At 39.2% G+C, this 26,921-nt stretch overlaps 2 protein-coding genes and 1 non-coding gene across 3 annotated transcripts; 2 read left to right on the top strand and 1 right to left on the bottom strand.

The window, feature by feature from the left end:
- The first annotated feature begins 1,121 nt into the window (after positions 1-1,121).
- Positions 1,122-1,226, top strand: LOC114910782 (U6 spliceosomal RNA). The gene has a single exon (XR_003797787.1). It is a non-coding gene; the product is annotated as a U6 spliceosomal RNA (small nuclear RNA).
- A 7,887-nt stretch (positions 1,227-9,113) lies between these two features.
- LOC108922605 (guanylate-binding protein 1-like) lies at positions 9,114-20,651 on the top strand. The gene is made up of 11 exons (XM_029252834.1): positions 9,114-9,288; positions 9,414-9,541; positions 9,710-9,819; positions 15,246-15,489; positions 16,394-16,613; positions 16,817-17,097; positions 17,305-17,505; positions 19,319-19,421; positions 19,554-19,747; positions 20,123-20,203; positions 20,622-20,651. Exons 1-11 carry the CDS (start codon positions 9,114-9,116, stop codon positions 20,649-20,651), a joined length of 1,767 nt encoding a protein of 588 aa, XP_029108667.1.
- A 2,085-nt stretch (positions 20,652-22,736) lies between these two features.
- Positions 22,737-26,772, bottom strand: LOC114910743 (CD209 antigen-like). The gene is made up of 5 exons (XM_029253065.1): positions 26,713-26,772; positions 25,618-26,610; positions 24,765-24,907; positions 23,219-23,319; positions 22,737-22,914 (listed from the first exon to the last, which is right to left on the bottom strand). The coding sequence occupies exons 1-5, from the start codon at positions 26,756-26,758 to the stop codon at positions 22,773-22,775; spliced, it is 1,425 nt and encodes a 474-aa protein (XP_029108898.1). The 5' UTR covers positions 26,759-26,772; the 3' UTR covers positions 22,737-22,772.
- Positions 26,773-26,921: the final 149 nt, after the last annotated feature.

Genomic DNA, 26,921 nt, shown 5'->3' on the forward strand with positions numbered 1-26,921 from the left:
CCCAGAAATTTAGAGAGATTAATTTTATAATCTAAAACTATACTATAGTAGGATATCACCTTTACTATTCCTGGTTCAGATCTTTGAGAGTGACTCAGGAGTAACAGTACATCATCAGAATATAGAGAAATGCGACAGTCCTCTTTATATACCCTAATACTGGATATGTCTTGATTGTTCTTAATTGTTTCTGCTAGAGGTTTGATCACAAGTGTGAATAGTAAGGAGACATAGAAACTGTCTCACAGAAAGCAATTTGTGTTAACTTGCACCAAAGGATTTCAACAGAAGAGCTTCCTTAGATTGGTAAAGTTGTTACTCATTTTAAGTCTTACCAAGATAGCGAATAAGAAACTCCATTCTACTCTGTCAAACGCCTTTTCAGCATCAAGAGAGATTATTAAAGTCAGTTCTTGCTTTCCAGCAATGAAGTAAAATTAAAGCCACAACATATGTTGTCGGAGATGAACCTGGTTTTAACAAATCCAGTTTGACCGGTTTAATGATGTTTTAGAAGACAGTCTGAAGTCAGCATTTAGGTGTGGTTAGCGCTGCTGCCTTTGAACCCAAAGGCTGCAGATTCAAGTCTCACGTCTAGCACTAATACCCTTGAACAAAGTACTTACCCTAAAGTTGCATGGGTAAATAGATTAATACTGTAGGTTGCTTTGGAGAAAAGCATAAGCTAAATTAAGTAATGGTGAATTTAGGAAAAAATGGTCCTGCTCTGAGACAACAGGCAGTGATAAACTTTCTATGCATGACTGTATTTTGGCTGTTTGCCCTGCTTTCTAACCTTTCACTGTGATTACATACCCTTCTGTTTCTTCTCTGCCACTGCTTAAAGACTTACTAGTTGTCATGCCTTCTAATTTACATTTAGTAATTTAGCTAACTTTTATTCAAAGCGACTTACAATTTTAATCTACCTACAATTATTTACCCATCTGTACAGCTGGGTAATTTTACTGGTGCAATTTAGGGTAAGTACCTTGCACAAAAGGTACTACAGCTGGAGGTTGGATTCAAGCCTGCAACTGTTGGGTCCAGAGGCAGCAGCTGAAACTAGTACTTGTCCCATTGTAATCATCTCTCCCTCTACTTTTTTCTTCATTAATATGGCTCCAGTAAGGAGCACATATACTAAAACTGGAACGATACAGAGAAGATTAGCATAGCCCCTGCACAAGGATGACATGCAAATTCCTGAAGCATTCCAGTGAGGCTGTATCTTTAGACAGTTTTTAGTGTCAAAAGGATTGTATAGACATGAATGTATGAAGGTATGTCAGAAAAAATTTTAAGATAAAATAATGGGCAGGAGTGGGGACCAAAACCGTGCTATAATGGCATCAGTTAATACAAGCATCATGATGTCATTTGCAGCACTACCTCATAAAGATTATACCTTTGGTGTGCATTTGAACCGTGACAGCAAAGTGAAGTGAAAGAAAAAGTACAATTCCTACATGTCAGAGAGCTTTAAAAAAATTTAAAGCACTACAAAAATGTGATAAACATTTGAAAAAAGAAATTCAAGTTCAGATGCAGAATGAAAAAGCTACCTTCTTGCATACCTGAATGTTCTTGATGTGCAAGATCATCACACCCTCAACATAAGCAGCCTTATGAAACTCTGAAATCCTGGGGTTTAATAACTTGGCACTGATCATGAATAATTATCAGATGCTACACCAAAAAATTAAATAAATGAACATAACGTACCACATGCCCAACATTAAAGTCCCAAAAAGTTTATGGTTTACTTCAATTAAATTTTACTGAACTGCTGAATGAAGAGCTGGGTTTTTGGAGAGCATACTGTAAAAACAGCACAAAACAATACACAGACACACACACACACTGACCGAAACCGTTTATCCCGAGCGGGGTCGCAAGCCGGAGACTAATCTGGCAACACAGCATGCAAGGCTGGATGGGGAGGGGACGCACCCAGGACAGGACGCCATTCCGTCGCAGGCACCCCAAGCGGGACTCAAACCCCAGACCTGGCAGAGAGCAGGCACAGGCCAAACCCATCGCACCCCCCCTAATAAAATAATAGAAACCAATTATTCCACTGCAAAAATAAATTAAAAGAAAATGTATTGATTTCTCCCTTCTTTAGGTACATATTGTCTCTACCTGTGTCACTAATTTTATCTCTGTTATGAAATTTACTATGTCTAATCTCCAATCCATAAAGTTCACTCAAATTTTACCAAAATATGAAAATCACACAGGGACTAAAGGTTTTTTTTTTTAAAAAAAAAAAAAAAAAAAAAAAAAAAAAATCACTGCTGCTCCACATAAAGTGAAATAGAATTTAAGCAATGAAAATTGTTAACAGGTTTCTTTTCATCATACCCTGCATTGAATTTTTATCCAAGCCTCATGTCCAGTGATTCTACAACAAGTTCCGGATCATTGCAACCCTGACAAAGACAAGCAGTTAGCGAAACTAAGTGAGAGATTGTGTGAGATTTATCATAATCACCACAACAAAGAAGTTCAGCTGAAAAATGCAAAACAAAATCTGATAACTATTTAACCTTTAGCCACAGCTCTCATCTTTCTAGATAATCACTGAAGTATGTAAGTTACGCAAATGATAATTGTGTGACAATTTGTTTGCACACTAGCTGAGTCAGTCACCTTCTGCAGGATTTGTGTTGATCCTGAGGCTGGCAACTTGGTCTTCAGTTGGGCAACAGATCTTCATCAAATGGGGCATGTCCTTAATTCTCAGTTCTAATTCAGTCTAATTAGTTCTAAAATTAAACTTAATACTTAGTTCTCTTTGGCAGCTTAAAATGTGAATTGCGGCACTAACCTGAAGCAAAATATTTTGTTTGTTTCAGTCATTTCAGTAAGTATTCATGCATACAGTACATTTCGGTGCCTTTCCTCTCTCTAACTTACTGTTATGCACAGTATTGACATTACAACTAATGTCAAGTGGTACCAGGGATAGCTGGTCTCAGGTCTGAATCCCAGGTGTAATACCCTTTAGCAAAGTACTTCCTCTAAACTGCTCCAGTAGAAGAAACTGCTTAGCTGCATGAATAGGTAAATCAGTACCACTTCCTTTGGAGCTACATGAATAAATGTAAGTGATGATTTAATAGCAATGTCATCATGAAATACCTAACTGAAGCAAAGAAGAATCTCTCAAAAACACACACACACACACACACACACACACACACACACACACTTTCTGAACTACTTGTCCCATACAGGGTCGCAGGGAACCAGAGCCTACCCAGCAACTCAGGGCGTAAGGCCGGAAGGGGAGGGGACACACCCAGGAGGTGCACAACCTGCAGCAGGTTGTTGAGACACAACAAACACTCAGTGATACTTTTCTGCCTCCTATCCAAAACATTACAATGAGGCAGTGTAAAATAAGACCACTCAAGACCCTGCCGTGGACCGTTTGCTCTTCTACCACCTGGTAGATGGTACCATACCATGTGGTCCAACACCACCAGGCACAGAAACAGTTTCTTTCCTCAGGTCATCAAATTACTGAACAACAAACACCACACTGCTCAGATAAATTTATATTGCTTTCTCACAGGGGGGGCGCGGTGGTGCAGTAGGTTGGACCGGGTCCTCCTCTCTGGTGGGTCTGGGGTTCGAGTCCCGCTTGGGGTGCCTTGGGGCGGACTGGCATCCCGTCCTGGGTGTTTCCCCTTCCCCCTCCGGCCTTACGCCCTGTGTTACCGAGTAGGCTCCGGTTCCCCGCGACCCTGTATGGGACAAGCGGTTCTGAAAATGTGTGTGTGTGTGTGTGTTAACTCTTGATTGGGAGGGCACAGCTTCATTATTTCCACTTTCCTCTGTTCAGTACTTGGCAGTAGCATACTAATACTATTGCTGCATTACACATGTACCGCATTGGATTCAAAACAGCACAAAAGAAACGTGCAGTAGTGATACAAACTCCAAACAGCAATGACTGCAGGTACTGTAACTATAAAACTTATGACTCTTGTTCAGTGGAGGAAATGAGACATGTGGACAGATTTGTTTGTGGTCAAAGGGGGCATGGTGGTGCAGTGGGTTGAACCAGGTCCTGCTCTCTAGTGGGTCTGGGGTTTGAGTCCCGCTTGGGGTGCCTTGGGGCGGACTGGCGTCTCGTCCTGGGTGTGTCCCCTTCCCTTCCGGCCTTATACCCTGTGCTGCCAGGTTAGGCTCTGACTCCCTGGGACAAGTGGTTCAGACAGTGTTTGGGGTCACCATATTTTGATTAAGGTTGCAGATAGAGAAAATGTCATTATCTGATACCTGACTTTTTATATGTTTGGCAAAATTTAGAAGGGTTTAATGTTTGGTAAATGCAAAATAATGCCATCAACCTACAAACTGAGGCTAAAACATAGAATAAACACAAAAACAACACATGGGCATGGATCTATAATGAAAATGAAGCCACTGGATCCAATTGTGACACGTGGTATAAAGATCTTGGAACATTAAACTTTTCTGTTCCACACCAAGATGCAGTTTCCATACAATGAACAGTTTAGGAAATATTTAAGCAAAGAGAACCAAATCAATATCAAAGACATGGATTAGGCAACGGTGGTGCCTCAGAGTATCTAGGCTGTGCAACTGGGCATGGGTTCAAACTGAGTTCGTTCTCAGAAAAACAGAAAACTGTTTTAATCATGCTATTATTAGGTTAGATATTCTTTATGTAATATTTATGATGGAGACAGCCCTTGTACCTCTATTTCAGACATGATGAGCTTAATAATGTTCTATAGTATTCACTCCCTAGTATAGTGGAGTCGCAATTTGCATTTGTGAACTGAGAAGGAGCAAAATATGTCGATGGGGGGCCCAGTAAAGCTGAGAGCTGCACCTGTTTATGAAGCTTTCAGCGTCCTCTATTGGCCATTCATTCCTGTACATGTGTTCATGGCATGAGGCGTGGCGGTTTCTACAGTTTGCTTTTCAAGGTTGGAGATGCTTTCTGTCAACTGCTGGAAGCTTATTCTAGTAACTGGGAACTGTTACTAATTGCTAGACTAAGCTAGATATAATAAAACATAGCTTTTATATCTATGTACAGGTAAATTTAATATCTATCTATGGATAGATTTATTTACTATATATGGTAAATAACACACACGTTTTTCAGTTGGGTGTTCATAAAGTGCTACAATAGCTTGTATTGCGTGATTATACATATATTATGGGTAGTGCCCCTTAGTCATTTTTGATGTTCTCAACTGAGTACTTCATAGACCTGGATATGAAACGAAGACAATAATAACGTGAAACAAAAGGGGCGTGTCAGGATATAAAAGGATGGCTCTGAAGAGAAATCTTTTAGTTCTGTGGTCTCTTAAGGTGGGTAATTTCTATATTTTTATGTAATGTTTGTAGGCTCTACGTTTTTAAATGTGTACTGTTGATTTCTTTTTGCTGGTACTTTTTACTTTGCTTCAGTGTGAGTATTGTTCTTGTAATTATTTCTTGCCGAGTATTATTTATGGATCTTATTAATTGTGGATCAGTCTTTAAACTATAAGCATGGGCTTAGTTTATGAATATTCTCCGACATATTGAAACCTCTAGGCAAATATTACATTCCATTTCTTCTGCATTTATTAATTTATCTGACGCATTTCTCCAAAGCGACTTAAACTGATTTACTTATTTATGCAGCTGGACATTTTTTATCGGACTAGTTCAAAGTGATTAGAGTCGCCAATAGTTTTAATCAGCAAAACTTACAAAAAGTCTTGATATTAAAAAAAAAAGGGGTAATACTTTCGAATACTATTTCATATAGGTAGTTATGCAAGAACTAATGCAGAACAAATAGTGCTACACTTCAGTTACTGTTGATAAGGAAGAGTGATTAATTAGTAGGTAATAACATACTGATGTTTGGGGTAACAATTAGATAATTAATAGTTACTAATAACTTAAATGTATGCCTCCTGCAGTACTACACGACGCTCATTTAAAATAACTATGAATTTACTACTCAGCAACAGTCACAATTACTTATGGCAATACGGTCCTGTTTATTATTCACAATACAATTTTCAGATTACTTTTACTTCAGGTGGTTTGGTCAGAGTATTTTGAACCCTATGTCCCATATCACCATACTGAAATAACTAAATCACTCATTAAGATCAAATTCTCCATACTGCCATCAATTAAATGAATCTGTTGCGCTCTTTAACTAACCGCGTTTTGTAGAAAATCACCAGTAGCTAATTTACCTTATAAAATTTATACAGATTCCATGTGTTCTACCTCCGTTTTCTTTGGGACGGCTCTCCTTATTACTCTTTGACTAAATTAGATAATGACTGAGGGCTAGGTTATTAAGAAAATCCTGGTAACCCCGTAGTAATGAATTAAGTGTTACCACACCGTTCTTCACGAATTACTTTTCTGGAACAGTATTTTGAAGTGAAAATCATGGTAAACCTTTAGGAACTACTTAGGTCTTACCACATCCACATAGTCTGCTGCCTCTGCGTCCTCCTTCGCCCTATCCCCATACGTGTGTTTCACTAATGTATGGATGAGTGACCCATTGTAAAGAGCGTATCTAACAGTGTAAGCCACCTTGTTGAAGGTGTGTAGGCTGATAACACATAGAATTTATTGGAAGTTGCTTCGAAGATAAGCGTCTACAAAATAAACAAAAATGTGTATTGTGACGCGCGGCGCTTTCGGTTCGGATGGGGCGAAAGAGAACGGCAGGAGCAGCGTTTATCTTAAACGTTTTATGGAACACCGTCACACAAAAGAATACTTTCCATCTCAGCACTCTATTTCTTCTGGGAGCTACGCTTCCAATCAGCCTGCTTAGCGACCCCAAACTGTCTGAACAGCGACAAACACAATCACCTCCTTAGTTTCCCCATAAACTGCCCTAGTGGTTGAACCCTGCATTTATAGTTTACCCAGAATACAACTATGTGTAATAAATAATTCTTCTCGCCTAAACATCAGTAACGTGTATCGTTATAGTATTAGTGTTTCCATTTTATTTCAATTACACTTTCCATAAAGTGAAACTGACTGCTGTAATGCTTAAAACACCATAATGTCCATTTCATTTAAATTCTGTACTGCTGCTTTAACGTCGTGGTCGCCAGTCCTCTGTCTAAACGTGATCCGTGCGATGGATAAGCCCCCCCCGACGCTCTGTCCGCGTGCAGAAGCAAACTGGGTCCTCCGGCATGCAGTGGCGAGTCTCGCGCACCTCTACTACAACCGCTAGTGTGGCAGCTCAGAAACCCCGGGAACAAATGAAAAGTCAGTCTCTCTCTCCTTTAGGCTTAGCGCGGGTGATAACTAACTAGCCTGAGGTCCACCGCGTGGTAGCGCTCGCGTAGTTGAGTAGAATAAGTGAAGATAGCACCAAACACAGCTCACGCTCCCGTTTTATAGAGTTACACATTATGAAACCCCTACCTCTGAATTTGATGAGCAACAGCAACGCATTGTGAGACTTCACAACCAGTACCTCGTGCCTCCCAGTCCTTTTTTTTTTTTTTTTTTTTTTTGTCCCCGCCAACCTCTCATTCTCCGTCTGCTCCTCCCCCCGACACTCGGTACGTTATTGCTCATCTCTGATTCACACTGATTGGCTAAGAACAAATTAACACCTGGCTACCCAGCCTGCTATTGATACTTATACCTAATTGATACCCCAAACATCAGTATGCTATTACCTACTTATTAGTTAATCACTCTTCCTTATTATTTATTAGCAGTAACTGCAGTGTTATGTATCACTGTTCTCCATCAGTTCCTGCATAGCTACCTATTAAGCATGAAACTAAATCTAAAGTATTACCAAAGAAAGAAAAAAACTGGGAACCAAGAGGTTCACTTTACATGAGAACACAGTGACTAGATGTTTGAAAATAAGATATTGTAACGACCCGCGTTACTGATTCAATGTAAATAGTTGCATTATGGGAAATAATGTTAAATGTGTGTAACCACTGGGGGCACTTAGGGGGAAAATGGTAGGGTGACCGTGGCTCTCCGTGTGTTAGGGGAAAGTGGAGGTGTGCTGGCTGTAAGCACAGGTCCAGGAGAAACAGACCGAGAGTATCATTTCTGTTGAGATAGTAACACAACTCACCATGCCACCCCTATGCTGTCTTCAGTTCCTGACTCTTTTCTGCTCTGTGAGCTCTATTAGATTTATATTTCAGTATTTCCTACAAATAAAGGATCCATGTCTGTATTTCAAAAACACCAGGAAATGTTACCTACGCTGCAATGCTATGCCGTGCTATGCTCAGGGACCATAGAGGACCCCTAAGAACAAAGAAGCCTGAGAGACCCCTACCATTGACCAGTACTACCTAAGATACCCTGGCTACATAGTCCAGGCTCTATATAATCTCAATATACTTGACAAGTATTACATCTTAAGGTCTATGCAAAGTTTGCTTCTGTTTTTAATTATGAATTGAATTATAAATTGCAGGGAAACCAAAGAAACTGGCTATTTGGGAGGATTCAATGGAGTGGTCAAAGAGGCAGCAGAAGAATGAAACAGGGGTATCAGTGGAAAAGGTAATGCAAATTAAAAATCGCTATGGTTGGGAAATCTGTTTGATAATCACTTAATTTGCTCTAGAGTTTCGAGAAAATACTATTTATTTTGGATGTACCTTAGCAAAGTCATTTTACTTATTACTGCATTACTTAGTATTTCTTATTGTAATCTTCTAATAATATTGCATAGTATAGAATAACCAGAAGGGTAATTCCTGGTTTTGTTGTTTCTCTATGTACTTGTTAAAGTAATAATTCTTTGTATTTTAGTTCTGTACTGGTTACAATGACTTTGTAAAGCCCCACATAACTCTTTCAGTTAGTGGACATGATGCTTGAAAGTTTGTCTAAGTAAATTTCTATTAAGTAATTAAAACAAATTCTTAATTTATTAATGGTAAAATGCGCTAATCCCATAAAGAAATAAAATGGAAATTTTACTAAGACATGAAAAAAACACTACTCTCATCAGGTTAGCCATACATGTACGGCAATTTACAGTCATAAATGAATCCTGCAGCATGAATGCTGTGTTACAGGGAGGTCCAGTGAAGATGGCCCATCCAATCTGTCTGATTGAGAACACAGAGGAGAATAAGCTGAAAACTAACCAGGAAGCTCTAGAGATTCTGAGCTCCATCACTCAGCCTGTTGTTGTGGTGTCCATTGTGGGCAAGTACCGCACTGGGAAGTCCTATTTGATGAACAGACTGGCTGAGAGTAATTCAGGTAAGCCTGGGTTGGACTTGGGATGGAGGTTACACATAAAAAAACATTCAACTGGAAACATTCTCATTTATTTAATTCTTTAAGTTTTATATAAAGCAGTGCATTGGTATTATCTTTGGTTTCAGGATTCCCTCTGGGCTCCACTGTCCAGTCCAAGACGAAGGGCATCTGGATGTGGTGTGTTCCTCACCCCTGCAGAAAAGGTCAAACTCTAGTCCTACTGGATACTGAGGGCCTGGGAGATGTTGAAAAGGTGTGGATCTTCTACTTAAATATTAGGAGAATAATTTCTAAATGTTAATACAAAACAACATCCATACAGTAGGTTTACATATGAAAAGCAAAACAAGTAATAGTTTTGCATGTAAACTAGACATTTTGAAACACCATAGTACAAGATGGTTTTTGAATCTGGTTACAGGGAGATCAGAAAAATGACCACTGGATCTTTGCTCTGGCCATCTTACTGAGCAGTACTTTGGTCTATAACAGCATTGGCATCATTGACAATGAAGCACTTCTAAGCTTGCAGTATCCTTCTATGTCAGATCATGTGCATTTAAGTTAATAAACTTTATTTAGTCTTTAGTTTATTTACTCATAGCTCGGAACTCTTTATAGCCAGTATATAGCATACTGAAATTGGTTGTGGTTTGGCACCAAACATGAAACACAATAAAGACTGATCAGCCACAACTTTAAAACCACTGACAGGTGAAGTGAATAACATTGATTATGACATTACAGTGGCACCTGTCAAGGGGTGGGATATATTAGGCATCAAGTGAACAGTCAGTTATTGAATTTGATGTGTTTGAAACAAGAAAAATGAGCATAAGGATGTGAGCGACTTTGACAAGGGCCAAATTGTGATGGCTACACAGTTGGGTCAGAGCATCTCAAAAATGGCAGGTCTTGTGGGGTGTTCCTGGTATGCAGAAGTTAGTACCTACCAAAAGTGGTCCAGGGAAGGACAACTGCTGAACTGGTGGCAGGGTCATAGGCACCCAAGGCTCACTGATGCGCATAGGGAGCAAAGGCTAGCCCATCTGGTCTGATCCCACAGAAGCAATACTGTAGCAAAGATTGCTGAAAACTTTAATACTGGCCATGATAGAAAGGTGTCGGAACACACAATGCATTGCAACTTTCTGCGTACGTGGCTGCATAGTTGCAGACCGGTCAAAGTACCCATGCTGACCTCTATCTGTAACCCTGTAAATATATTGCACAATATATTACACGATTAGCAGATTTCACATAAATTAAGGGAAATAACTTTATAATAGAGAGGAATTATTTTTATTTTTTCCTAATTTCTTAGAGTTGATTGACTGGGTCAATCATCCAGTAGGGTGAGAGCACAACTGGAAGTCCCGCCAAATATGATTGTTTCACTGGTCTGGTGTGTTAAACCCCAATTGTCAAACAAGTGTTAGCTTGGGTATGCCTAATAGTTATATTGGGGTGCACCCTTAGTCTAGCCCTTAGTTGCTACAATTTGTATCATGTATGTATGTATGTATGTATTGTGTGTAAGCAAATTATTATTTTTTTTTTCCTTGTTGCTTTAAGTTATCAGAGTTCAGTTTCATGTTATTTAAAGTAATGTTTTACCGAAAATAATGTATATGAGAAAACAAGAGAAGCACAGTTTTTGGTAAAGTTTAATAGTTAATTTTAATAATTGCCAAATCAAGTGGTCCTTTATTTACACCTCCACAGACGAACCTACTGGTCTTAGAACAAAACATTACACCACGTGTTACACGTGTGTTACATGTCCACCACCAAAAGTGCGTACAATGGGCACGTGAGCATCAGAACTGGACCATGGAGCAATGGAAGAAGGTGGTGTGGTTTGGTGAATCACGTTTTCTTTTAAATCATGTGGACAGCTGGGTGCGTTTGCATCATTTACCTGTGGAAGAGATGGCAGCAGGATGCACTGTGGGAAGAAGGCAAGCTGGCAGAGACAGTGTGATGCTCTGGCCAATGTTCTGCTGGGAAACCTTGGTTCCTGGGATTCATGAGGGTGTTACTCTGACATGTACCACCTACCTAAAGATTGTTGCAGACCACGTAAACCCCTTCATGCCAACGGTATTCTATGATGACAGTTGCCTTTTTCAGCTGGATAATACGCCCTGCCGCATTGCAAAAAATTATTCAGGAATGGTTTGAGGAATGTGACAAAGAGTTCAAGGTGTTGACTTGGCTTCTAAATTACCCAGATCTTAGTCTGATTGAGCATCTGTGGGATGTGCTGGAAATACAAGTCAAATCCACAGAGACCCCACCTCGAAACTTACAGGACTTAAAGGATCTGCTGCTAATGTCTTGGTGCCAGATATCACAGTACACCTTCAGAGGTCTTGTGGAGTCTATGCCTCAACGAGTCAGAGCTGTTTTGTTGGTATGAGGTGGACTGTACAACACTACCTGTGCTGTGGCATTATCAGCTGAAGACGATTGATAGCATGAGCTAGAAGACCACATTGAGTTACAGTAGTCCAGGGGAGATAGCACAATAGTGCTGTGTTAACTGTGTTGTGAAATAGGGGATAATTCTGTGAATTTTATGCAAGAGGTACCTGCAGGATCAGCTTATGGCTTCAATACATCAGGAGAAACAGATTTAAATAAAATGTAATGTCCCAAGTTAATGACTGATGAAGTGTATGAAATGAGCAAAAGGTCTAGTTCCACAGAGTTCCCAACAGATAGACAAATGGACCTACTGGGAGATGGAGGATCTTAGAAAGACTAGTTACAGATATGGTCAGTCATCAAAGCAAAGATGTCCAGGAGGCAAGCTGCAATATGAGTTGATAGATCTGTGTCACCTAGGTAAAAGAGAGGAATAGCTCAGAATCATCAGTGTACTAGTGAGATGCCACAACAGAGCCAAGGGAAGAGGTGTGGATGGAGAAAATTAATGGGCTCAGCACCAAATTCATGCAGCAGGTGGTAGGGAACAAACAAGGTTTGCTTAAGACTTTCATGTCTGCAGCTATGTCTCTTTCTCTCAATGTAATGCGTAAATTGTACTTTTGCTGAGATGTATGTCGCTTTGGACAAAAGCGTCTGCTAAATGAATAAATGTAAATTCCATTAAAAAAAACTGAGGATAGTTTGACAGCTCTGACTCACTGTAGAACTTCTGGCACTGGAAGGAGGGTGGTCTCAGTGGAATGACTCTCCCTGAATCCATCCATCTCCCTGAATCATCTGGGGCAAAGGTTACTATACTTATATTTATTCATTTAGCAGACACTTTTCTTCAAAGCGATGTGCATCTCATGGAAAATACAATATGTGCATTACATTAGGAGAAAGAAACATAGTTGCAGACGTATGATTCTTAAATAGTTAGTTTCTTTCTTTCCACCATATGCACCAATGTTCATCACGCGAGTAACTGCATAAAAATCGACGATTCCTGATCACCTTCTAACTAATTTTTTTTTTTTTTTTTGCGATACATCAAAACATTTATGTACGTTACAGGAATAGCTGTGTAAAGGCTTATCCAGGCATGATCTTAAAGTTATGGTGCATGAACATTTACACCTTACGTGAACTTAAAAGATCATGGGCGAAGTGAGTTTGGAAGAGATTAGTTTTCAGACCCTTTTTAAATGTGAACAGAGTTTCAGCGGTTCTGAGTGAGAGGGGGAGGTCATTCCACCACAATGGAGCCAGAACCAAGAAGCTCTGTACATTACCTTTCTTGTGCAGGACCACCAAGTTGGCAGATGTGGAAGAGCATAGCAGTCTGGTTGGGGTATGGTAGTTGATCAGTCAATGTGGATGGCTTGGAGCAGGTCTATTGATGCATTTGTAGGCTTTACCCAGGGTCTTAAATTTGATCCGAGCAGCTATAGAAAGCCAGTGTAGAGAAACGAGTAGAGGAGATATATGGGAATGCTTCAGCAAGTCAAACACAACTGAGGCAGCAGCATTCTGTATCAGCTGTAGAGGTTTGATGGCAGTAGTGGGAATGCCAGACAGGAGAGAGCTGCAGTAGTTCAGATGGGATGTCACCATGGCCTAGATAAGTAGTTGGGCAGAGTTGGTTGTGAGGTAAGGATGGATCCTGTGGATGTTATGCAGGATGTATCTGCAGGTCCGTGTCGTAGCTTTGATGTGCTGAAAGAAAGATAGACTTGAGTCAATAATCACTCAGACTCTTACCTGAGGAGGTGGTTGTAGCGTCCGGACGGGAGTCCGACACGGATGCGCGTTGCTATTACGTCCGAACATGGACGAAACGTAAAATGACCTCATGTGCAGGGTGATGTTAAAAGTGCACTGTGCGTACTGTAAGACACTCGGTGGAAGTGAAACAGGAAACATGAGACCAGGAAACACACACTGTGTTTTAACTACGGTGAACAGTGAAACGCTACTCTGTGAGTATGAGCGCAACCCCGAGACGTGATGAAATACCGGACTGGAACACTGGACCAGGACTGGAGAACAAGAGGCAGGAACTGACAGGACGGGCACTCGGGACTGGAACATGAACACCTAGGAAACAGACTGAGGGAACAAGAGACTACTAATTGCCAAGGGAGCACAATAGAACTGCTGATTAAGAATCCGCGAGTGGTTCTGCTCCGCTGGCTCCTTTTATACCTCCGTGTCCTATGAGACTGTGAGGTGATAGGTGAGTGTTACCTAGCGGCACTGAGTGGCGCCACCTCTGACCAGGAGGGGCAGTAACCCTGTGGGACGTGACAGTGGTAGGCAAAATGAGTGAGTTGTCCAGGTTTATCAAGAGACCATGACAGGAAGACAGGCCAGCTAGGAGATGTGGGATCTCTGTTTTGGAGAGGTTGAGCTGTAGGTAGAGATCAGACATCCATGCAGAGATGTCCGACAGGCAGGCAGTGAAGCGCTCGGAAATGTCTGATGCTCTGAATTTGGTATCATCAGCGTAGCAGTGGTATTTGAATCCATGGGAGGCAATGACAGGGCAGAGGAAGGAGGTGTAGATCGAAAAGAGCAGAAAACTTTTGCAGTCGTTTTTCTGCAGGCTGAAGTTTGGGTACTGGTTGTAAACTGCACGTACCAAGATTTTAGAAAGAGAAGAGACAGCCTGTAATTCTGGACTGAGTTTGTGTCCAAAAAAGGTTTTTTTTAAACAGCAGCAAGACGTGAGCAGTTTTAAAGGCACATGAGAAGCAATGAGAGGAGAGTGAGGAATTAAAGATGAAAGAAATAAAAGGAGTGAGTTGTGGGGAAATGGACTACATGATAAGGGAAAGGATGGGATCACGGGAGCAGGTGGTGAGAGCAGAACATTGGAGATTTCACTTTCAAAAATGAGTTGAAATGCAAGGAATGTGGCTTTGCTGGAAGTCCTTGCATGGGTAAGGCAGGTTAATGTTAAGAACTTGTAGGTGATGGAATTGACTTTGACTATGAAAAGCCAGGCAAAATGTCACCAGTTTGGAAGGAGAAAGATGGAATAGAAGGATGAGAATGCAATTAAAGGTCTGTGGGGATTGCTGGATGTTGACTTAAGTTGAGGAAAGCACATAGTGAAAAGAAGCAAGGAGTTACATTAAAAGCTCCTAAATTTGTAAGACTTTCGGATTTCTACTATTTCAGTTCAGCAGCATGGGATATGGTTCTGACTGAAGAGAATATGCTTGATAACGATGATTTCGCCTGGCTTCTCAGAGACGAAATCATTTGACCACTGCAGCACTGTATTGTTTGAGCAGTTACTGAAAATCAATGGAGGAATATAAGGAGACTATACAAAGTAGATCACACTTTGCATAAATAATAAATGTAAATAAATTAAAACTTATGGACCTGTTAGTTATCCACTGCACCCCCAAATTAAACATTTCTGAGAACTATTTTATCATTATAGTTTTTTTTTTTTCTTTTTCGCAAGTCTGATATCTTCCATGTTTTTCCTTAATGACAATGTGTGTCAGCTTTGTAACAGAGATCAGTGAATTCATCAGGGTGAAATCCAGTAAGGAGGATAAGGAAAAGGCATCAAATGAATTTATGCGCTTCTTCCCATCATTTGTGTGGGCTGTAAGAGACTTCAGTCTGGAACTGGATATAGATGGGAAGAAGGTCACACCTGATGGGTATCTGGAGAACTCTCTCAAACTGAGAAAGGGTAAGAATAACATTATTTCAGAGAATTCTTCTGCCTTCTCTATTGAACTGGTGTGAATGTGTGAGTGGCCAGCAAAGTGGTACTGTAGACATAATGTACCTTGACCATATTTTCAGAGCTGGATATGGATGCAGACGAATCTAACTGGATAAGTAATTTCCAAGAACAGATGAATATTTTAATCATTTTAAACACAGAAACAGTTGTCTATAAGTATAGTAATTATGTTACATATAAAACATTGTTACGCTTACATTTATAGAAGTAGTAAAAATAACTAAAGCAGAAATAGCTAAACATTTACCAGTAAAGGACATGAACTTGTAACTTACAAAGTTGCTTTTAAAAATGTATCTCCCTACAACTGCTGCAGTACCTTTGATCAAGGTATTTGCACTGAATTTCTTTAGTAAATGATACATTTATTAATTTACTTCACTTCAATTTACTATACTTTTCTCAAAAGCAACTTACAATGCTGAGGTTACAATTATTACAGTTACAAGTTTAAAATTATTTACCCATTTACACAGCTGGGTAATTTTACTGGAGCAATTTAGGGTTAGTACCTTGCTCAAGGGTACTACAGCTAGAGGGGGTTTGAACCTGTGACCTTTGAATCCAAAAGCTTGCAGTAACTGTAACCACTACAAGCTGTACCCCCTGTATATAAAGGGAGCAAATGCTGTCAGTTGTTGTTGATTTAAGTCCCAGCTAAGCAATTAATGGTGGTAATAATAATAATAATAATGTATGATATATTTTAGGATAAAGTTATATGGTCTATGTCTGTGTTTGGATTTTCTGATAGCTTTACATTTAAACCAAATTATCAATTATCATCATAATTTTGAATTTGTAAAAAAATTCCTGCTTTGAAAAATAAGAAAATTATAGAAAAAACTTTTCCAATCTGTTTCTTAGTTTTTAAAATGTTCTCCAGAAACTCCCCAGGGCAATACTCCTCGTGAATGTATCAGGAATTACTTCCCCAGCCGGAAGTGCTTTGTTTTTTACCAGCCTGGCAACAGAAGTCAACTGAAGGAATTAGAGAAACTGAGAGACAGTGATTTGGATCCTGACTTTGTCAAACAGACTAATGACTTTTGCAGTTACATTTTCAACTGTTCAAAGGAGAAAATTATTGTGGGGGATGTCACAGTCACTGGAAATAGTAAGTCTTAGCTGGTAAGCTTGTAGTATAACAACAGAAAATATTGTTATAATGTTACTACTAAGCTAATGGCTGCTTAAATAATTGTTGGTTTAATATTTTGTTTATCGTACATCACCTCATAGCTAAAAGAATAAAAATAATCTGCATTTTTCTTCCTTTTTTTCTGTATTCTTTCTTCCACTGTGATTCCGTGGCCTCAGTGCTTGGCACCCTGGTATTGACGTATGTGGACGCCATTCGAAGCGGAGAGGTCCCCTGCTTGGAGAATGCAGTGGATGTCCTGGCTCATATAGAAAACTCTGCTGCAGTGGAAATTTCTCACAACCTCTACAGAAATCTGTTGGATGAGCGGGTAGTTCTGCCCACTAATACTCAGCAGGAGGTCTCCGGTGTTCATGACGAGTGTATGAAGGAGGCCCTGAAGCTCTTCATGGAGCGCTCATTCAAGGATACAGACCAACTCTACCAGAAAGCTCTCATGGTACTTTCAGTTAAACTTTCTTCAGACTACACCATTTTAGATCCATCTTAATTTGCTTTTGCCAGCATGTAGGAAATGTTCACTAGTCAGGTAATCCATTAAAATCAGTGTCTTAGTAATGTCTCTGTCTGTGATGTGCAGGAGAGAAAAAAATCATTTCATTAAACATGTCAATCTGAGAAGGTTGTCCTCTTCCTTTAACATCAGGAGAACATAAAGAAGGAGTATGACAGAAAATGTAAGGAGAATGAGGAACTCTCCTACAAGTTCTGTAATGATCTGCTGGAGGAGCTGTGGAGAGACATTTTCCAGGAGTTCTACATGAGACCAGGAGGATACACTGATTTTAGGATCGAGGTGGACAGCATCATTCAGAAATACAGAGACAGGCCCGGTAAAGGCACAAAGGTATTGCATTAAAAAAAGTTTTTTTTTTTTTTTTTTTTTTTAAATAATCATTTGGTGATCCACTATGAGAAATTAACATTTTATTACTTCTTTTATTTACTTGCATTATTATTAGCATTCCAGAGAAAATTGAGTTTGTAAGTTACTTTAGCAGTTACTTTAGCTTGTTTGTAATTCAAGCTGTTATAGTCACAAGACATAGCATACGGCACACTTATGTTATACAAACTTAAGCTGCAAATTTTTAAAGGTATAGTTCAAGGAATATTTTCTAGGCTTTTAAATTGATTTTCTTGCCTTATCCATTTTCTGAAGTTTCTGTGTTTGTGGAGCAAAAGTGAAATGCATTTCCTTGACTTGACATTAACTGGCTGTAAAGGGCATCAGAACAGGAATGTGGGTCTGGGTTGATGCAACTCACTTTCAATGTTTACATCTTCTGCTTAGTGTTTGAAAGTGCTGCATGCTGTGAACAATCAGTATTAAATAGGAATTTGTGGAGGCAATATGTTTTTTAATTTGTATTATTCCCAGTAATGTTAAACTAGTTTCAACTTCAAAGGTAATAAAAATTTAAAAATGAAGAGTCTACATTTATATATGATACATCTATCTGAGACTTTTACAGAACCCGAGGAAATAATAGACCAAGGAATGTTTCTATTGTTAACCTTTTCAGCATGTAGATTAACAAAAAAAAAAAGTTGAAGGAGGCTGGAACATGATAGCACATGCTTATGAAATGAATCTGTGAAGTGTCAGAGTTGATTACTAGGACAACAGATTTTTTTACAGCAGTTGTAAAGTTAATGTTTGAAGTTAATAAAAATGATATTTGTCTTCCATATTTTTTTTTTTAAATATAGTTTTATCCTGAGTTTTTACAAAAGTTATCTGGCAAATATATTATGGGACACCTGTGGTACTATCATGCAAGAATAAACACATTCCAGGACTGATGGTGGACTCAGGTGCAGAGTATGATGAAAACACTGAAATACTGACTGTTCTCAAAGCTAGGCATGCCAGGAACTTCTCAACATACACTGGATCAATAACATTAAATAAAATAGCCATATCAAGAGGCAGAAAAACTAATGCACACTTTGTAAAATCCGCAATACAAGCCAGCAAATAGTCTCCTTTTATGAGAAGCAAACAATGATGCCAGATGCAGACAGAGATGAATCTCCTTCAAAACCATTTTGATGTCAGACATGACTTTTTTTGCATCTCCTGGGTAATTGCAGATGTCAGAAATGAAACGTGTCAGTGGAGGCGAAAGGGATTTATATCCACAGCTCAGGCTCCATGACAGCTGCTAAACTTTTATTGATTGTGAACTAGTGGTAAAAGTAACTATGGATCTATGGGCAAATCAAGTTTCAAATGGTCTTCACTTACGGTCACTTGGAATAATTTATTTCCTATATCATTTATTTACCTATTTTCTACAATTAAATGTTTAAATTAAATTAAATGTGTTCTTCTCAGCATTACTGCCTCACAGCACCTAGGCTGTTTGGCTGTAGGTTTGATCTGTTTGGAGTTTGTTTGTGGGGGTTTCCTCTGGGTTCCTTTGCGAATGTGTCTGTAGCAACCCTGAGATAGATTGGCATCTCATCCAGGGTGTACCTTACTTACACTTTGGCCTTGAGCTTTCTGTATAGGCACAGGACTACTGAGACTCTGAATTGAACAAGCAGTTAATGATAGTGGAGTGAGTGATTCTCATTCAGTTACTTTCTTGTTCAGACACACATGGTGGCACTGATTGTATACTTACATGCTAATATTTAAACTATTTTTCCAGGCTGAAGAGACTTTGCAGACCTTCATGAAACAGAAGAAAGAAATGGAGTCATGTATTCTTGTGGCAGACAAAAATTTGACGAAACAGGAAAAGAAACTAGCAGGTTAGAGGATTACTATTAAATATATTATAAAACTGTGAGATATCATCTATTTCAATATTTAACCATTTGGTTAATTCTTTGGACAACTGCAATGTTTTTCAGTTAAATAATTTGATCTTGTGGGGTTTTTAGAGGAGAAAGCGCGTGCTGAGCTGGAGAAGTTTAAAGCAGAGGCAGCCAAGAAAAAACAAGAAATCCTTGACCAAAGACTCTTAGACGTACAAAAGGCACACAAGGAAAATATACAGCAATTAGAGGAAAAAATGGAGAAGGAACGCAAGGCAATGATTGAAGAAAATGAAAGGATTCTTGAAAGGAGACTTGTGGTATTTATATATTTTCATTATTGTTTCTATACCAGTAATAGATGGCACTGTAACTTCCAAAATTCTAAAACTAACCTAAAATCTAATTAACTGCAGTTTGTTCCCCTATAGATAAGAATATGTTAACCTCTAGATTTGAGGTGTTGCAGGATAAATTTCTCCTCCATTGATATAATGCACTTCTTGTATTGTTATTTGATATGTACATCGTTTTGGAGAAAAGTGTTAGCTAAATGAATAAATGTAAATGTAAATCCTGAAAATTATAGTAATGAATACTACTCTCTTGTGACAGACTGTGTAATTGTAAGGCACATTTATCTATTTTTTTAAGGTAAACATGTAGTGTAAATGTCTCCCTCTTTCTTTCTGTAGGAACAGAAAGCTTTACTCGAGGAGGGGTTTGAAAAGGAGGCCAATTTGTTGAATGCTGCTATTGAGGATTTAAAGAATAAGGTCACATTTCTGAAGTATTTTTTCATAAAACATACTCCTCCAAAGCAAGACACCACCAAAGCAAAGGATATATCAGGGTTTACAGAGAAAACTGATGAAAAAGGTTGTATCTTATTGTGAAGCCTGTTTGAACAGGTGTCAGATATTTGATTTAAGTATTACCATAATCACTAAGGTTGTGGTTCTATATAAAATTATACCAAGATGATCTGCAAAATACAAAGCTAATCTATTTTGGCAAAGATAATATAATACACAATTATTAGAATCTTGAAGTAGACTTGAGAATCCATGGAAAATATTTTTTTTATACAGTTTCTTCTTCTGTCAGTTAGTGTTTCTACAAAATTAATAAAGAAATGACATATCCTTTGAAAGCATTTAAGTGTGTTTTTGTTTTTAAGACATATTTTTCCAGAAACTGGAGGAGGAGAAAAGCCATGTATGAACCTGACATTTAGAATCAGAATCAGAATGAGCTTTATTCCCAAGTATGTTCACACATACAAGGAATTTGTCTTGGTGACAGAAACTTCCACAGCACAGACAGAATGACAGTGACAAGACACAGATAAGAAGATAGAATGTGTGAATAAAGGATAAAAAACATATAAAAATATAAAGTACACAATATACAAAAAATAGTCACTAGACATATGTAGGTACAGGTATGTTCTATACAAATGCAAGAGAATGTGAGTAAGACATATGATGTGATAAATAGATATAATTCTAAATTTAAATAGCGTTGTGTATTGCACTGGTTTACTTTCCAGGGAGGATTTAGCTGTTCATGAGGTAGATGGCCTGAGGAAAGAAACTTTTCTTGTGCTTGGCTGTCCTGGTGCTCAGTGCTCTGTAGCGCCGGCCAGATGGCAAAGGTTCGAAGAGGAAGTGGCCTGGATGTGAGGGGTCTACAATGATTTTTCTAGCCCTTTTACTGACTTTGGATGAGTTCAGTTCTTGGAGAGACAGGATGGAATTGCCTAGAGTGTGAGATATCAGCTTATTCTGTAAATTTTACACGGGTATCTACAAGATGATGTTATGGCTGAGACTTTCTAAAAAATGGTTTTGAACACATGTTAGCAAGTGCAGTATGCATGTGTGGCATAGTTTGCAAGAACCCATGAAGACTGAACATCCACCAGGCAAGGTGAAGTGTTTGATGTCAGAGCGTGTGTCATACCAACACATGTATCACACCTAGTGAAACACAGTGGGGCTAGGCAATGAGCCAACCTATAGCATCTGAAAATGTCTTGTACTTTATAAGCAGTCACTGAGTGTTGAGCAGAGTTCAGCAGTTGCTGAATATGTGTTGGGTTGCCAGTGAAGAGATGGAAGAATTGAAATAATATGGCAGTACTTCTGAGAGCTCGACTTTTGGCAGAAATATTTTAGACAAGTTGAAGAGGGTGGTGATGTAAGCAGAGCAGCAAAAGAAATTCTTTACCCTACCTTTAGTTACATACTCAGAAATGACAATATGATGAGATTTTTATTTAGCCACTACTCTGGCATTGTATTTGCTTATTTGTGTATTTTATAATATTAAAAAAAAGAAAAAAAAAATTGGTAGGAGGGTATCAGTATTTGGGGGAGGTGCGATGGCGCAGTGGGTTGGACTGGGTCCTGCTCTCCAGTGGGTCTGAGGTTCAAATCCCGCTTGGGGTGCCTTGCAACGGACTGGCGTCCTGTCCTGGGTTTGTCCCCTCCCCGCCCAGCCTTACGCCCTGAGTTGCCGGGTTAGGCTCTGGTTCCCCGCAACCCCGTATGGGACAAGCGGTTCAGAAAATGTGTGTGTGTGTGTGTGTGTGTGTGTCAGGATTTGTATATCCTGTGTTTTATGCACCTACTTGAACGATGAACCTCAGTGCAGTAAGTGGTAACTAACAAACTAGGTTTACTTGAGACTCACATGTCTGCAGCTATGCCGCTTTCTCTTCATGTAATGCATAAATTGTACTTTTGCTGAGATGTACGTCACTTTGGACAAAAGTGTCTGCTAAATGAATTAATGTAAATGAGACATAGTACAAAATGATGACACAGGAATCTTTTTTGTATCGACCCTCATCTGATATATATTTTTTGTAAAAATGTTCCACAGTCTACATCCACTTTTGCATTGAAGAAAATGAAGGATTGGAATGCCATCAGTACTAGTTGATTGAAGCGGCATTGTTTCCAGGTCCATGATTCTGCTCTCACTGGCTTCATGCCACACCCTTTGCAATTTTTATGCAATCTGAAGATCACAACTTTTACACCTGTGCACAGATCACTCACTTTTTATATCATCAACGTGATGGCTGAAAACTGTTTTATGTGAAACTGTCTTTTTTACTTTTAAACAGATGTTACATATAATACAGTATTAAGCAGTCTAATCCAAATAAAGCATTTGTTTTTACAATAAATAAAATCACATGATCGAATAAAAATCATTTAATATATATTTTTTGCATGACATGATTTCATAACAGCAACTATCAGCAGTATGCTAGCGTATGAATCTTCTGATGATGGTACTAATGTGGCATTGTGTGTTTGCACTCAATCAGTGTCAAGCTTCCTTTTTACACACCCAGTGGTACTTTTGGTTGCACGGCAGGTCATTCCAGTTAAGTGGCGCACCAAAGTTTATGTTGAGTTCAGCACAGTCCTCCTGTTGATGATGATCGTTCGGCTCCCCTTTTGCCCAATAGCTGAGGACAACAATGCAACAATTAGATAAATACAAAGAACAATATGTGATATGAGCTCTTCCTATATGTACGGGAACATATGTCCCATTTAGCATAGCGTGAAACTGTACACAAAATATTTATAACAATTATTAAGTGGCTTCAGGATTCGTTTCCTTTTTCATTTTAACATTTCAATCCAAGTATATCAGAAAGAGGTCCTATAATTTAATAATGTTTTTGAGGTGCTTTATGTTTTAATATTTCACATGAACAATTCACAAAGCCCAGGTGTGGAATGAGTTGATTATATCAGCTCCCTCACCTTGTGGTCAGCTGTGTCCCATCCACCCATTTCCAGTTTCCTTCATGTTCCTTGTCTGACAGACCAATCCAGATTCTTTTGTTGTGTGTAAAGAGAAAATTCTGAAAAGTGGTACAAAGAACACAGTAAAAACTTAAAACCAGCAGTAGGTGGATCAGCTGACAGCACCTGCAGATCACAGCTATAGCCTTATAGGTGTGACTCAAACCATACTGCAGGTCTTTATGGTGAGGTTGCCAAAAAGGAAAGTCTCATTTCAGTTTCAACAAAAGAGTCAATTAATTTTAAAATAACAATTAAAATGTCACGAGTCTGTTTTTACCATGAGTCACTTACACTATGGATAAATTGAAAGGTTGTAAATACACCCATCCCTGACAGAATGTGGCTTGTGAAAACATATACCATTTTCTCATGCAACAGGTTAATAATTTGCTATACTGCCATTTCTGTCCATTAGACTGTGATTTACATCATATATATTTCCCACTTCTGACAAATAACAGCACACAGTACAACTACACTGTACGTTCACTTTTGGCGATCCATTAGCATGTCCTCGCTGTCTCTTTTGTTCCTCCCTTCCCTAGAAAACCATTTGAGTGGTTACCAACAGTTGATTCTGGCCCTGGCTGTACTTCCATACACACACCCATACAGCCTATACAGCCATGTATTTATACTGGAGCGGTTCAGAATAAAAGCATTATACAAAGGTAATACAGCAGTGACTAGAGTGGGGTTTCAGCAGAGAACCTTTAGGTTACCAGTCTGTATTCCTACCAGTAGCATTATTGACTCTTCCATGACTGTGAAATATTGCATTATATGTGTTACCTGCATACAGGCTGTGCATTAAGACCATAAAGGGTTCAAGTTTCTGTTTGGTAAGGCAGATCAGAGGTTAGTTTATAGTTTCATACACCTGGATTGACCTGGTTCATTCAAGGGTGGGGGAAGTGAAATTTGTTTATCTCATATTCAAATATTTTATTAGACAATTGTTTTGGAACTGAATTGTTTGATTATTTGACTTTTGCTCCTATTTTGTTAATTTAAAAGTGGAATTTGTTAAAAGAAATAGCATTTGCATGTGTCAAACATTTTAACACTAAGTTTATGTTTGAGGATAATTGTAAAAAATTGTATGTTAAAACAGTTTTCACTAATTATCTACCATAATTATCTGCAGCATACAACTCCTATTTAATTGTGACATCTGTGGGTAACTATTTGGATATAGGTAAATACTGGTGTCATAATAGTTAGAGCTGCTGCCTTTACACCCGAAAGGTCACAGGTTTGATTCCTACCTATAGCTGTAGTATCCTTGCGCAAGGTACCTATCCAAATTGTTCCAGTAAAAATTACCCAGGTGTATAAATGGAAAAATTGTTGTAAGTAGCTTAACATTGTAAGTCATTTTGGAGAAAAGCACCAATTAAATGAATACATATTAATTTAAGGATTGTAAATCTTAAAAAAAGAAAAAAAAACACTCCAACAACGAATGGGCTAAATCTCACAGTTAGTTCCCTGGATTCACCTGTTCTTGTAGGCTTTTAATGATCACCAGGTTTGCTCCTCTGGCGATACAGTCACTTCGGCTGTCATCCCAACTCTTTTTCTCAGTGGAAATATAGTAGCATTTTGAGTTGAAATCCACCCAGCCCATAGGACATTCTTTCTCTGCAGATGAAAGGAACAGTTTGTCCAGCATATTTATGGCTTATATTATGGTATTCCCTAAATCACAGAAGTGTCTTGTTTACCAACATGCAGAATTACTTGATAATCATCTCAGTGTATGTACACATTTCAGTAAAAACAGTACCATTACAATGAAAAGTTAATAGAACTGTAAGGCCTATATTGGTAAAACATGTCTCAAGGTAAAATGCAGATTTATGGCATTATCATATACACAAACACAAACATTGTCTAAAATTGCTTGTCCCATACGGGGGTCGCAGGGAGCCAGATCCTAACCCGGCAGCACGGGGTGTAAGGCTGGAGGGGGAGGGGACACAGCCAGGACGGGATGCCAGTTCGTCGCAAGGCACCCCAAGCAGGACTTGAGCCCCAGACCCACCGGAGAGCAGGACCTGGTCCAACCCACTGCGCCACCACACCCCCCCCCCATTAGCATATACACACACACACACACATTTTCAGAACCGCTTGTCCCATACAGGGTCGCGGGGAACCGGAGCCTACCCGGCAACACAGGGCGTAAGGCCGGAGGGGGAGGGGACACACCCAGGACAGGACGTCAGTCCGCCGCAAGGCACCCCAAGTGGGACACGAATCCTAGACCCACCAGAGAGCAGGACCCGGTCCAACCCACTGCGCCACCGCGCCCTCCTCTGTTATATAAATAGAATAAGTAAATTACTCACTCTTTAGCTGTTTTATCATTTCAGAGAAGTTTTGGTAAAGTATCTGTAACTGGCTTTCTTGTGCTTTCAGTGTGTTGTAGTTGGTTTTTAACTGGTCATTGTTGGCTTTTAGTGTGTTGTAGCTGGTTTGTAAGCGGTCATTTTCTGCTTTCAGTGTGTTGTAGCTGATCTGTAAGCGATTTCCTTCAGCTTTCAGAGTGTTGTAGTTGGTCTGTAACTGGTCTCCTCCAGTTTTCAGTGTGTTATAGCTGGTCTTTAGCTGGTCTCCCTCTGCTTTCAGTGTATTGTAACCACTTTTCAACTGATCTCCCTCTGTCTTCAGTGTGTTGTAGCTCGTCTTCAACTCATCTCCTCCTACCTTTAGGGTATTGTAGCTGGTCTTCAGCTGGCCTACTTCTGCTTTCAGTGTGTTGTAGCTGGTTTTCAACTGATCTCCCCCTGTTTTCATTGTGTTGTAATTGCTCTTCAATTGATCTCCCTCTGCCTTTAGTGTGTTGTAGCTGGTCTTTAACTCATCTCCCTGTGTTTTCATTGTGTTGTAATTGGTCTTCAGTTGATTGCCCTCTGCCTTTAGTGTGTTATAGTTGGTCTTTAGCTGATCTCCCTCTGTTTTCAGTGTGTTGTAACTGGTCTTCAGCTGGTCTCCTTCTGCTTTCAGTGAGTTGTAGCTGGTCTTCAGCTGGTCTCCCTCTGCTTTCAGAGAGTTGTAGCTGGTCTTCAACTGGTCTTTTTCCGCTTTCATTGTGTTGTAACTGGTCTTCAGCTGGTCTTCCTCTGCTTTGAATGTGTTGTAGCTGGTTTTCAGCTGATCTCCTTCTGTTTTCAACATGTTGTAGCTGGTTTTCAACTGATCTAATTGTTCTTTCAGTGTCTTGTAGCTGGTCTCTACCTGATCTCCTCCTGCTTTCAGTTTGCTATAGCTAGAATGCAGTTGGTCTCCTTCTGCTTTAAGGGTGTTTTTCTTTGTTTCAATATCGTAAAGAACATTTTTATCTATGAGAAACAGGAAATGTAAATTTACTCAGCCTTACATAATGAATCTGTGACTTTTCTTGCCTAGATGTAAGAAATAGTAACCAGGCAAAGAATACTCACAATAAAAACACAATGCTGTGAGGGCAGCCAGAAGAAAAACACACATCAGCCCAAGGGATATTGCACCAACACTGTAGAGTCGTTTTCGTGTAGGCAGGGATCCTGCAAATTTCAAGCATTGAAGGAAAGACTGAATGGGTGTTCACTTGTTGAGTAAGTATTAATTAGCATTTCACTGAACAACTTTGATTTCTTAAGTAGTATATTTA

Source organism: Scleropages formosus, chromosome 6 (assembly GCF_900964775.1).
Source record: "Scleropages formosus chromosome 6, fSclFor1.1, whole genome shotgun sequence".
Taxonomy (NCBI): Eukaryota; Metazoa; Chordata; class Actinopteri; order Osteoglossiformes; family Osteoglossidae; genus Scleropages; species Scleropages formosus.

What these genes read in the sequence shown, in the direction of transcription:
- LOC114910743 (XM_029253065.1), bottom strand. Translation starts at nt 26,758, where the DNA reads ATGTGTGTTTTTCTTCTGGCTGCCCTCACAGCATTGTGTTTTTATT. An exon ending in CACAGCATTGTGTTTTTATT is followed by an intron (nt 26,611 to 26,712) that starts GTGAGTATTCTT and finishes TGTTTCTCATAG; the next exon opens with ATAAAAATGTTCTTTACGAT. An exon ending in TTAAAAGCCTACAAGAACAG is followed by an intron (nt 23,320 to 24,764) that starts GTGAATCCAGGG and finishes ACCACTTTTCAG; the next exon opens with AATTTTCTCTTTACACACAA.
- LOC108922605 (XM_029252834.1), top strand. Translation starts at nt 9,114, where the DNA reads ATGGCCCATCCAATCTGTCTGATTGAGAACACAGAGGAGAATAAGCTG. An exon ending in ACTGGCTGAGAGTAATTCAG is followed by an intron (nt 9,289 to 9,413) that starts GTAAGCCTGGGT and finishes CTTTGGTTTCAG; the next exon opens with GATTCCCTCTGGGCTCCACT. An exon ending in TCTACCAGAAAGCTCTCATG is followed by an intron (nt 17,098 to 17,304) that starts GTACTTTCAGTT and finishes CTTTAACATCAG; the next exon opens with GAGAACATAAAGAAGGAGTA.